Raw genomic sequence first — 13,118 nt, forward strand, 5'->3', positions numbered from 1 at the left:
GATCTGGGGTGGGATCAGAGCTGGATCTGGGATGGAATCAAAGCTGGATCCAGGGGGGAATCAGAAGCTCCTGCAGATGCATCCAGGGTGGAGGATCCAGAGTGGAATCAGAGCTGGATCTGGGGTGGAATCAGAGCTGGATCTGGGGTGGAATCAGAAGCTCCTGGAGCCAAACCCAGCCTGGAATCAGAGCTGGATCTGGGGTGGAATCAGAGCTGGATCTGGGGTGGAATCAGAAGCTCCTGGAGCCAAACCCAGCCTGGAATCAGAGCTGGATCTGGGGTGGAATCAGAGCTGGATCCAGGAGGGAATCAGAGCTGGATCTGGGGTGGAATCAGAAGCTCCTGGAGGTGGATCCAGGGGGGAATGAGAAGCTCTCTGCAGATGGGTCCAGAGTGGAATCAGAGCTGGATCTGGGGTAGAATCAGAAGCTCCTGGAGATGGATCCAGAGTGGAGGATCCAGAGTGAAATCAGAGCTGGATCTGGGATGGAATCAGCAGCTCCTGGAGCCAAACCCAGCCTGGAACCAGAGCTGGATCAGGGATGGAATCAGCAGCTCCTGGAGATGCATCCAGGGTGGAATCAGAGCTGGATCTGGGGTGGAATCAGAAGCTCCTGGAGGTGGATCCAGGGGGGAATCAGAAGCTCTCTGCAGATGGGTCCAGAGTGGAATCAGAGCTGGATCTGGGGTAGAATCAGAAGCTCCTGGAGATGGATCCAGAGTGGAGGATCCAGAGTGGAATCAGAGCTGGATCTGGGGTGGAATCAGAAGCTCCTGGAGATGCATCCAGGGGTGGAATCAGAGCTGGATCCAGGGATGGAATCAGCAGCTCCCTGGAGCCAAACCCAGCCTGGAATCAGAGCTGGATCCAGGGGGGAATCAGAAGCTCCTGGAGGTGGATCCAGAGTGGAGGATCCAGAGTGGAATCAGAGCTGGATCCAGGGATGAAATCAGCAGCTCCTGGAGCCAAACCCAGCGTGGAACCCCCAAATCCACCCCCAGTGCTCAGATGTCCCCGCTGGTGTTGACGACGTGGAAGAGCGTGACGTTGTAGACGACCTGGTGGCCGTTGTTCCAGGTGTAGAGGACCCTCTGGCGGGGGTTGTAGTCCAGCATGGAGATGTGGGAGTACTGGTTGTGGAAGGGGATGTCGGTGTGCTCGGAGCTGGAGGAGCCACTGATGGATCCAGGGGGGGATCAGAGCTGGATCTGGGGTGGGATCAGAACTTCCTGGAGCCAAACCCAGCCTGGAATCAGAGCTGGATCTGGGGTGGAATCAGAGCTGGATCTGGGATGGAATCAGAAGCTCCTGGAGCCAAACCCACCCTTGTCCAACCCCCCAAGTCTCAGATGTCCCCGCTGGTGTTGACGACGTGGAAGAGCGTGACGTTGTAGACGACCTGGTGGCCGTTGTTCCAGGTGTAGAGGACCCTCTGGCGGGGGTTGTAGTCCAGCATGGAGATGTGGGAGTACTGGTTGTGGAAGGGGATGTCGGTGTGCTCGGAGCTGGAGGAGCCACTGATGGATCCAGGGGGGGATCAGAGCTGGATCTGGGGGGGAATCAGAGCTGGATCAGGGTGGAATCAGAAGCTCCTGGAGATGCATCCAGAGTGGAGGATCCAGGGGGGAATCAGAGCTGGATCCAGGAGGGAGTCAGAACTTCCTGGAGCCAAACCCAGCCTGGAATCAGATCTGGATCTGGGGTGGAATCAGAAGCTCCTGGAGCCAAACCCAGCCTGGAATCAGAGCTGGATCTGGGGTGGAATCAGAGCTGGATCCAGGAGGGAATCAGAACTTCCTGGAGCCAAACCCAGCCTGGAATCAGAGCTGGATCTGGGGTGGAATCAGAGCTGGATCTGGGGTGAAATCAGAACTTCCTGGAGCCAAACCCAGCCTGGAATCAGAGCTGGATCTGGGGTGGAATCAGAAGCTCCTGCAGATGCATCCAGAGTGGAATCAGAGCTGGATCCAGGAGGGAATCAGAGCTGGATCAGGGATGGAATCAGCAGCTCCCTGGAGCCAAACCCACCCTTCTCCACCCCCCAAGTCTCAGATGTCCCCGCTGGTGTTGACGACGTGGAAGAGCGTGACGTTGTAGACGACCTGGTGGCCGTTGTTCCAGGTGTAGAGGACCCTCTGGCGGGGGTTGTAGTCCAGCATGGAGATGTGGGAGTACTGGTTGTGGAAGGGGATGTCGGTGTGCTCGGAGCTGGAGGAGCCACTGATGGATCCAGGGGGGGATCAGAGCTGGATCTGGGGTGGGATCAGAACTTCCTGGAGCCAAACCCAGCCTGGAATCAGAGCTGGATCTGGGGTGGGATCAGAGCTGGATCTGGGGTGCAATCAGAAGCTCCTGGAGCCAAACCCAGCCTGGAATCAGAGCTGGATCTGGGGTGGAATCAGAGCTGGATCTGGGGTGGAATCAGAGCTGGATCTGGGGTGGAATCAGAACTTGATCTGGGCTGGGATCAGAACTTGATCTGGGCTGGGATCAGAGCCAGATTCAGGATGGAATCAGAGCTCTCTGGAGATGGGTCCAGAGTGGAATCAGAGCTGGATCCAGGGGGGAATCAGAAGCTCCTGGAGGTGGATCCAGAGTGGAGGGTCCAGGGTGGAATCAGAAGCTCCTGGAGCCAAACCCAGCCTGGAATCAGAACTGGATCCGGGGTGGAATCAGAGCTGGATCCAGGGTGGAATCAGAGCTGGATCTGGGGTGGAATCAGAAGCTCCTGCAGATGCATCCAGAGTGGAGGATCCAGAGTGGAATCAGAGCTGGATCCAGAGTGGAATCAGGGTGGAATTCCAGGGTGGAATCAGAGCTGGATCAGGGATGGAATCAGCAGCTCCCTGGAGCCAAACCCACCCTCGTCCAACCCCCAGCCCTCAGATGTCCCCGCTGGTGTTGACGACGTGGAAGAGCGTGACGTTGTAGACGACCTGGTGGCCGTTGTTCCAGGTGTAGAGGACCCTCTGGCGGGGGTTGTAGTCCAGCATGGAGATGTGGGAGTACTGGTTGTGGAAGGGGATGTCGGTGTGCTCGGAGCTGGAGGAGCCACTGATGGATCCAGGGGGGGATCAGAGCTGGATCTGGGGTGGGATCAGAACTTCCTGGAGCCAAACCCAGCCTGGAATCAGAGCTGGATCTGGGGTGGAATCAGAGCCAGATTCAGGATGGAATCAGAGCTGGATCTGGGGTGGAATCAGAACTTCCTGGAGCCAAACCCAGCCTGGAATCAGAGCTGGATCTGGGGTGGGATCAGAACTTCCTGGAGCCAAACCCAGCCTGGAATCAGAGCTGGATCTGGGGTGGAATCAGAGCTGGATCTGGGGTGGGATCAGAAGTTCCTGGAGCCAAACCCAGCCTGGAATCAGAGCTGGATCTGGGGTAGAATCAGAGCTGGATCTGGGGTGGAATCAGAACTTCCTGGAGCCAAACCCAGCCTGGAGTCAGAGCTGGATCTGGGGTGGAATCAGAACTTCCTGGAGCCAAACCCAGCCTGGAATCAGAGCTGGATCTGGGGTGGGATCAGAGCTGGATCAGGGATGGAATCAGAAGCTCCTGGAGATGGATCCAGAGTGGAGGATCCAGGGTGGAATCAGAAGCTCCTGGAGCCAAATCCAGCCTGGAATCAGAGCTGGATCCAGGGGGGAATCAGAGCTGGATCTGGGGTGGGATCAGAGCTGGATCTGGGGTGGAATCAGAAGCTCCTGGAGCCAAATCCAGCCTGGAATCAGAGCTGGATCTGGGGTGGAATCAGAGCTGGATCTGGGGTGGAATCAGAAGCTCCTGGAGCCAAATCCAGCCTGGAATCAGAGCTGGATCTGGGGTGGAATCAGAAGCTCCTGAAGGTGGATCCAGAGTGGAATCAGAGCTGGATCTGGGGTGGAATCAGAAGCTCCTGAAGGTGGATCCAGAGTGGAATCAGAGCTGGATCCGGGCTGGAATCAGAAGCTCCTGGAGGTGGATCGAGAGTGGAGGATCCAGAGTGGAATCAGAGCTGGATCCAGGGTGGAATCAGAGCTTGATCTGGGGTGGAATCAGAGCTGGATCTGGGGTGGAATCAGAAGCTCCTGCAGATGCATCCAGAGTGGAGGGTCCAGGATGGTATCAGAGCTGGATCCAGGGATGGAATCAGCAGCTCCTGGAGCCAAACCCAGCGTGGAACCCCCAAATCCACCCCCCAAGTCTCAGATGTCCCCGCTGGTGTTGACGACGTGGAAGAGCGTGACGTTGTAGACGACCTGGTGGCCGTTGTTCCAGGTGTAGAGGACCCTCTGGCGGGGGTTGTAGTCCAGCATGGAGATGTGGGAGTACTGGTTGTGGAAGGGGATGTCGGTGTGCTCGGAGCTGGAGGAGCCACTGATGGATCCAGGGGGGGATCAGAGCTGGATCTGGGGGGGAATCAGAGCTGGATCAGGGTGGAATCAGAAGCTCCTGGAGATGCATCCAGAGTGGAGGATCCAGGGGGGAATCAGAGCTGGATCCAGGAGGGAGTCAGAACTTCCTGGAGCCAAACCCAGCCTGGAATCAGATCTGGATCTGGGGTGGAATCAGAAGCTCCTGGAGCCAAACCCAGCCTGGAATCAGAGCTGGATCTGGGGTGGAATCAGAGCTGGATCCAGGAGGGAATCAGAACTTCCTGGAGCCAAACCCAGCCTGGAATCAGAGCTGGATCTGGGGTGGAATCAGAGCTGGATCTGGGGTGAAATCAGAACTTCCTGGAGCCAAACCCAGCCTGGAATCAGAGCTGGATCTGGGGTGGAATCAGAAGCTCCTGCAGATGCATCCAGAGTGGAATCAGAGCTGGATCCAGGAGGGAATCAGAGCTGGATCAGGGATGGAATCAGCAGCTCCCTGGAGCCAAACCCACCCTTCTCCACCCCCCAAGTCTCAGATGTCCCCGCTGGTGTTGACGACGTGGAAGAGCGTGACGTTGTAGACGACCTGGTGGCCGTTGTTCCAGGTGTAGAGGACCCTCTGGCGGGGGTTGTAGTCCAGCATGGAGATGTGGGAGTACTGGTTGTGGAAGGGGATGTCGGTGTGCTCGGAGCTGGAGGAGCCACTGATGGATCCAGAGTGGAATCAGAGCTGGATCTGGGGTGGAATCAGAGCTGGATCTGGGGTGGAATCAGAAGCTCCTGGAGGTGGATCCAGAGTGGAGGATCCAGAGTGGAATCAGAGCTGGATCTGGGATGGAATCAGAAGCTCCTGGAGGTGGATCCAGAGTGGAATCAGAGCTGGATCTGGGGTGGAATCAGAAGCTCCTGCAGAAGCATCCAGAGTGGAATCAGGGTGGAATTCCAGGATGGAATCAGAGCTGGATCCGGGGGGGAATCAGAATCTCCTGGAGATGCATCCAGGGTGGAATCAGAGCTGGATCCAGGATGGGATCAGAGCTGGATCAGGGATGGAATCAGCAGCTCCTGGAGCCAAACCCAGCCTGGAATCAGAGCTGGATCTGGGGTGGAATCAGCAGCTCCTGGAGCCAAACCCAGCGTGGAACCCCCAAATCCACCCCCAATGCTCAGATGTCCCCGCTGGTGTTGACGACGTGGAAGAGCGTGACGTTGTAGACGACCTGGTGGCCGTTGTTCCAGGTGTAGAGGACCCTCTGGCGGGGGTTGTAGTCCAGCATGGAGATGTGGGAGTACTGGTTGTGGAAGGGGATGTCGGTGTGCTCGGAGCTGGAGCTGCCGGTGTCGTAGGCGAAGTAGACCTTGGCCCCCGCCAGGTGGGAGTTGGTGACGTAGAGGGTCCCGCAGATGAGGAAGGACTCGCCGGCGCTGCGCTTGGGGTACCTGGGAGAGGGGGAAATTGGAGGTAAAAAAGGGGGGAAAAAATGATCCACCCCGTAAATTAATTACAAATAATGATTAATTTACACGCACCCGGTGTCCCAGGTGCGCAGCACCTCGAGGCTGTGCGGGTCCAGCCTGCTGAGCACGATGTTGCCCGCGTTCTGCTGGGTGGGGTCACAGCCCATCCCCACCCTGTACCACGTTAATTACTGATTAATTAACACCCAATTAACGCACCCGGTGTCCCAGGTGCGCAGCACCTCGAGGCTGTGCGGGTCCAGCCTGCTGAGCACGATGTTGCCCCCTCGTTCTGGGGGGCTCAGAACCCGATCCCACCCCGTCAATTACTGATTGGTACCCCAATTAGCCCCAGTGCGCACCCGGTGTCCCAGGTGCGCAGCACCTCGAGGCTGTGCGGGTCCAGCCTGCTGAGCACGATGTTGCCCGCGTTCTGCTGGGTGGGGTCACAGCCCATCCCCCATCCATTAACCCCCAATTTACCCCAATTAACCCTGTAAATTAACACCCAATTAACGCACCCGGTGTCCCAGGTGCGCAGCACCTCGAGGCTGTGCGGGTCCAGCCTGCTGAGCACGATGTTGCCCGCGTTCTGCTGGGTGGGGTCACAGCCCATCCCCTGCCCTCCAAGGTGTAAATTGATCACCAATTAACCCCAATTAACACCCAATTAACGCACCCGGTGTCCCAGGTGCGCAGCACCTCGAGGCTGTGCGGGTCCAGCCTGCTGAGCACGATGTTGCCCGCGTTCTGCTGGGTGGGGTCACAGCCCATCCCCTGCCCTCCAAGGTGTAAATTGATCACCAGTGCCCCAATTAACACCCAGTGCGCACCGGTGTCCCAGCTGCGCAGCACCTCGAGGCTGTGCGGGTCCAGCCTGCTGAGCACGATGTTGCCCGCGTTCTGCTGGGTGGGGTCACAGCCATCCCACCCTCTGACACCTCAGTACTGATTAGTTTACACCCAGTGCGCCCAATTAGCGCACCCGGTGTCCCAGGTGCGCAGCACCTCGAGGCTGTCTAGGGTCCAGCCTGCTGAGCACGATGTTGCCCGCGTTCTGCTGGGTGGGGTCACAGCCCATCCCCTGCCCTCCAAGGTGTAAATTGATCACCAATTAACCCCAATTAACACCCAATTAACACTAATTTACACGCACCCGGTGTCCCAGGAGCGCAGCACCTCGAGGCTGTGCGGGTCCAGCCTGCTGAGCACGATGTTGCCCGCGTTCTGCTGGGTGGTGTAGACGGCCCAGAGGCCGCTCTGCCCCCCGTCAATTACTGATTAATTTACACCCAATGCAGCCCAGTTGCGCACCCGGTGTCCCAGGTGCGCAGCACCTCGAGGCTGTGCGGGTCCAGCCTGCTGAGCACGATGTTGCCCGCGTTCTGCTGGGTGGTGTCACAGCCCATCCCCACCCTCTGACACCTCAGTACTGATTAATTTACACCCAGTGCGCCCAGTTGCACGCACGGTGTCCCAGGTGCGCAGCACCTCGAGGCTGTGCGGGTCCAGCCTGCTGAGCACGATGTTGCCCGCGTTCTGCTGGGTGGTGTAGACGGCCCAGAGGCCGCTCTCCCAGTAAATGTAACCCCAGTTAGCACCCATTACGCACCCGGTGTCCCAGCTGCGCAGCACCTCGAGGCTGTGCGGGTCCAGCCTGCTGAGCACGATGTTGCCCGCGTTCTGCTGGGTGGTGTAGACGGCCCAGAGGCCGCTCTCCCCAGTAAATTAACCCTAATTAACACCCAATTAGCACTAATTTACACACACCCGGTGTCCCAGGAGCGCAGCACCTCGAGGCTGTGCGGGTCCAGCCTGCTGAGCACGATGTTGCCCGCGTTCTGCTGGGTGGTGTAGACGGCCCAGAGGCCGCTCTCTCCCCCGTCAATTACTGATTAATTAACCCCAATTAACACTAATTTACACGCACCCGGTGTCCCAGGTGCGCAGCACCTCGAGGCTGTGCGGGTCCAGCCTGCTGAGCACGATGTTGCCCCCTCGTTCTGGGGGGGTCAGAACCCCATCTGGGATGGAATCAGAGCCCATCCCCACCCTCTACCGCGTTAATTAATGATTAATTTACACACACCCGGTGTCCCAGGAGCGCAGCACCTCGAGGCTGTGCGGGTCCAGCCTGCTGAGCACGATGTTGCCCGCGTTCTGCTGGGTGGTGTAGACGGCCCAGAGGCCGCTCTCGTCGGCCATGAAGTCGATGTCGGAGAAGCCGCCCCAGGAGTAGGGGAAGGTGTTGTTGTAGCCGGCGCCGGGGAGGCTGCGCTGGACGAGGGCGCTGCGGGAGCCAAAGTGGTATTTGACGGCCACGTTGCTCTGGTATTTGTTGTAGAAGAGGGAGCCGTTGAACACCACGTGCCCCGTGCCCGCCCAGGGGTGGGGCAGGAGGTGCTGGATGAAGTTCTGCCCCGCCACGAAGTCGTCGAGGGTGCGGAACTCCAGCACGCGGCGGCCGCGGAGGTAGCCGTCCATGTACCACACCTGTTTTGGGGGGGGGGAAAGGGGGAAAATATGGGAAAAAATGGGAAAAAAAGGGGTTAGAAAGTCGATGGAGGGGAGGGGAGAAAAGGGAGGGAAGGGGGAAAAATGGGGAAAAGAAATGGGGAAAAAAAAGGGGAAAAAAAGGGGAAAAAATGGGGAAAAAAGGGTTAGGAATGAGGGGAGAAGGGGGGGAAGAGGGGGGAAAAAAGGGGGAAAAAAAGGGGAAAAATGGGTTAGAAATGAGGGGAGAAGGGGGGAAAAGAGGGAAAAATGGGGAAAAAGAGGGAAAAATGGGGAAAAAATGGGAAAAAAATGGGGAAAATGGGGAAAAAATGGGAAAAAATTGGAAAAAAGGGGGAAAAAAAGGGGGAAAAAGGGGGAAAATGGGTTAGGAGGTGAGGGGAGAAGGGAGGGAAGGGGGAAAAGGGGAAAAAATGGGGAAAAGAAATGGGGAAAAAAGGGGAAAAAAATGGGGAAAAAATGGGAAAAAAGGGGGAAAAATGGGTTAGAAAGTCGATGGAGGGGAGGGAAAAGGGGGAGAAAGGGGGAAAAGGGGAGAAAAGGGGAAGAAAAAGGGGGAAAAGGGAGAAAATGGAGGAGGAGGAAAGGGGAAAAAAGGAAAAAATGGGTTAGAAGGTCAGTGGAGGGAGGGGAAAAGGAGGGAAGAAAGGGGGAAAAAGGGGGAAAAATGGGTTAGAAAGTCGATGGAGGGAGGGGAAAAAGGAGGAAGAAAGGGAAAATGGGGAAAAAGGGGAAAAATGGGTTAGAAAGTCGATGGAGGGAGAGGAGAAAGGGGGGAGAAAGGAGGGAAAAAGGAGGGAAAGGGAGGGAAAAGGAGGGGAAAAATGGGAAAAAAGGGAAAAATGGGTTAGAAAGTCGATGGAGGGAGAGGGAAAAGGGAAAAATGGGGAAAATGGGAAAAAATGGGTTAGAAAGTCAGATGGAGGAGGGGGAAAAGGAGGAAGGGGAAAAAATGGGGAAAAAATGGGAAAAAGGGAAAAAGGGAAAAATGGGGAAAAATGGAGAAAAAAGGGAAAAAGGGGGAAAAAGGGGGAAAATGGAGTTAGAAGGTGAGGAGAAAGGGAAGAATGGGAAAAATGGGAAAAATGGGGAAAAATGGGAAAAAGGGGAAAAATGGGTTAGAAGGTGAGGGGAGAAGGGGGAAAAGGGAAAAAATGGGGGAAAAAGGGGGGAAAAGGGGAAAATGGGTTAGAAAGTTGATGGTGGGGAGGAGCAAAGGGGAAAAAGGGGAAAGGGAGAAAAAGGGAGGAAATGGGAGAAAAAGGGGAGAAGGAGAAGAAAGGGAGGAAAAGGGGGAAAAGGGGGAAAAAGGAAGAAAAGGGGGAAAGAGGGGAGAAAAAAAGGGGAAAAGGGAAAAGGAGGAGGAAAAAGGAGGAAAGGGGGGAAAGAGGAGAAAAGGGGAGAAAAAGGGGAAAGGGAGAGGGAGAAAAGGGAGGAAATGGGGGAAAAAAGGGAGAAGGGAAGAAAAGGAGGGAAAAGGAGAAAAAGGGAGGGAAAAGGGGAGGGAAAAGGAGAGAAAAGGGAAGAAAAGGGAGGAGAAAAGAGGGAAAAAGAGGGAAAAAGAGGAAAGGGAGAAAGGGGGAAAAGGGAGAAAAGGAGAAAAAAGGAGGAAAAAGGAAAGGGAGAAAAAGGAGGAAAAAGGGAGAAAAAGAGGGAAAGGGAAAAAAAGGGAAATAAAAGGGAAAAGGGGAAAAAGGTGGGAAAGGGGTGGGAAAGGGGAAAAGTGTTGGGAAGGGTCCCTCTCACCCGGCTGTCAGCGCTGAGGGTGGTCACCAAGTCGAGCTCAAACCCCTAAACTGAGTTAACCCCCTAAACCGAGTTTAAACCCCTAAACTCAGTTTAACCCCTAAACTGAATTTAACCCCCTAACTGAACTTAACCCCAAACTCAGTTTAACCCCTAAACTCAGTTTAACCCCAAAACTCAGTTTAACCACTTCCAAACTCAGTTTAACCCCCCCTAAACTGAGTTTAAGCCCCCTAAAATGGGTTTAAACCCCCTTAAACTGAATTTAACCCTCCCTAAACTGAGTTTAACCCCCTTTAATCTCGATTTTAAGGTCCAGAACCCCCCCCAGGACCCCCCCTCACCCGGCTGTCGGCGCTGGGGGTGGTCACCAAGTCGAGCTCAAACCCCCCCAAACTCATTTTACCCCCCCCAAACTGAATTTAACCCTCCCTAAACTGAGTTTAACCCCCTTTAATCTCGAGTTTAAGGTCCAAAACCCCCCCCAGGACCCCCCCTCACCCGGCTGTCGGCGCTGGGGGTGGTCACCAAGTCGAGCTCAAACCCCTAAACTCAGTTTAACCCCTAAACTCAGTTTAACCCCCTAAACTCAATTTACCCCCAAACTGAATTTAACCCTTTTAATCTCGAGTTTAAGGTCCAGAACCCCCCCCAGGACCCCCCCTCACCCGGCTGTCGGCGCTGGGGGTGACGGTGTCGCTCATCCAGGAGCCGAAGCGCGAGCCGGAGGCGCGGACGGTGATGGGGTTGCTGACCCCGGTCAGCTTCCCACAGCCTGGAAAACAACGGGAATATGGCTTGGAAAAGTGGGATTTAAGGGAGAAAAACATCGGGAGAAGGGGTTTGGAAAAATGGGATTAAAGGGGAAAAAACATCGGGAGAAGGGGCTTGGAAAAGTGGGATTGATGGGGGGGGATTTGAGGGGGTTGCTGACCCCGGTCAGCTTCCCACAGCCTGGAAAACAACGGGAAAAGGGCTTGGAAAAGTGGGATTAAAGGGGAAAAAATGTTGGGAGAAGGGATTGGAAAAGTGGGATTGATGGGGGGGAAAACTGGGGGAAAAAACACTGGGAAAAGGGGCTTGGAAAAGTGGGATTAAAGGGGAAAAAACAATGGGAAAAGGGGCTTGGAAAAATGGGATTAAAGGGAGAAAAACAATGGGAAAAGGGGCTTGGAAAAGTGGGATTAAAGGGGAAAAAACACCAGGAAAAGGGGCTTGGAAAAGTGGGATTGATGGGGGGGAAAAGGGACTAAAGGGGGGGAAAAACCATCGGGAAAAGGGGCTTGGAAAAGTGGGATTGAGGGGGAAAAATTGGGAGAAGGGGTTTGGAAAAGTGGGATTAAAGGGGAAAAAACACTGGGAAAAGGGGCTCGGAAAACAGGGATTGATGGGGGGGAAAACTGGGGGAAAAAACACCGGGAAAAGGGGCTTGGAAAAGTGGGATTAAAGGGGAAAAAACATCGGGAGAAGGGATTGGAAAACAGGGATTGATGGGGGGGAAAAGGGACTAAAGGGGGGGAAAAAACATCGGGAGAAGGGGCTTGGAAAAGTGAGATTAAAGGGGAAAAAACACCGGGAGAAGGGGTTTGGAAAAATAGAATTAAAGGGGAAAAAACATCGGGAAAAGGGGCTTGGAAAAATGGGATTAAAGGGGAAAAAACATTGGGAGAAGGGGCTTGGAAAAGTGGGATTAAAGGGGAAAAAACATCGGGAGAAGGGGCTTGGAAAAGTGGGATTAAAGGGGAAAAAACACTGGGAGAAAGGGCTTGGAAAAATGGGATAAAAGGGGGGGGATTTGAGGGGGTTGCTGACCCCGGTCAGCTTCCCACAGCCTGGAAAAACAGTGGGAAAAGGGCTTGGAAAAGTGGGATTAAAGGGGAAAAAACATTGGGAGAAGGGATTGGAAAAGTGGGATTGATGGGGGGGAAAACTGGGGGAAAAAACACCGGGAAAAGGGGCTTGGAAAAGTGGGATTAAAGGGGGAAAAACATTGGGAAAAGGGGCTTGGAAAAGTGGGATTAAAGGGGAAAAAACACTGGGAGAAGGGATTGGAAAAGTGGGATTGATGGGGGGGGGATTTGAGGGGGTTGCTGACCCTGGTCAGCTTCCCACAGCCTGGAAAAACAATGGGAATATGGGCTTGGAAAAGTGGGATTAAAGGCAGGGGGGATTTGGGGTTCCATTCCCAGTTTCCCAAGCTCTCCATTCCCATATTCCCAGTTTTCCAGCTCCAATTCCATACCCAGCTTCTGGAGGCAGATCCAACCCATCCCAAGGGATCCAACCCATCCCAAGCTCCCCATTCCCATTTTCCCAGCCCCATTCCCAGTTTCCCAGCCCCATTCCCAGTTTTCCCAGCCCCCCAAATTCCCCACCCAGCCTCTGGAGGCAGGCGTGGAGCCGGGATCTGACCCATCCCAAGGGATCCATTCCCAGTTCCCCAAGGGATCCATTCCCAGTTCCCCAAGGTCTCCAACCCATCCCAAGCTCTCCATTCCCACATTCCCAGTTTTCCCAGCCCCCAAATTCCGTACCCAGCCTCTGGAGGCAGATCCAACCCATCCCAAGGTCCCCATTCCCAGTTTCTGGGGGCAGTTCCAACCCATCCCAAGGGATCCATTCCCAGTTTCTGGAGGCAGATCCAACCCATCCCAAGGGGTCCAACCCATCCCAAGATCTCCAACCCATCCCAAGCTCCCCATTCCCATTTTCCCAGCCCCATTCCCAGTTCCCCAAGGTCTCCAACCCATCCCAAGGGATCCAACCCATCCCAAGCTCCCCATTCCCACATTCCCAGTTTTCCCAGCCCCAAATTCCGTACCCAGCCTCTGGAGGCAGGCGTGGAGCCGGGCCTGGAGCAGCAGGAGCCGCTGCTGGAGCTCCTCGTGAGTCGAAGGCCCCAACTCCTCCCTGCAGGGCCACCCGAGCTCCAGGGACACGTTGGCCACCTCCGCCCTCAGCGCCGCGATCAGCCGCGAATCCGAGCGGAACTGGTCCAGGACTGGGAGCAGTGGGAGCAGGTCAGACATCTGCTGCTTC

The 13,118-nt window shown here is 55.4% G+C and overlaps 1 protein-coding gene across 1 annotated transcript; it reads right to left on the bottom strand.

Annotated features, from left to right (window-relative positions):
- Nucleotides 1-4,639: 4,639 nt before the first annotated feature.
- LOC126642848 (noelin-2-like) lies at nt 4,640-13,114 on the bottom strand (the record flags this gene model as incomplete). The annotated part of the gene is made up of 4 exons (XM_050320810.1): nt 4,640-5,801; nt 7,909-8,312; nt 10,748-10,854; nt 12,901-13,114. Coding segments are annotated over 4 exons (999 nt in total), but the record flags the coding sequence as incomplete, so codon positions are not given.
- Nucleotides 13,115-13,118: the final 4 nt, after the last annotated feature.

This window comes from Myiozetetes cayanensis, unplaced genomic scaffold (assembly GCF_022539395.1).
Source record: "Myiozetetes cayanensis isolate MyiCay16 unplaced genomic scaffold, myiCay2020 scf257, whole genome shotgun sequence".
NCBI classification, from domain to species: Eukaryota; Metazoa; Chordata; class Aves; order Passeriformes; family Tyrannidae; genus Myiozetetes; species Myiozetetes cayanensis.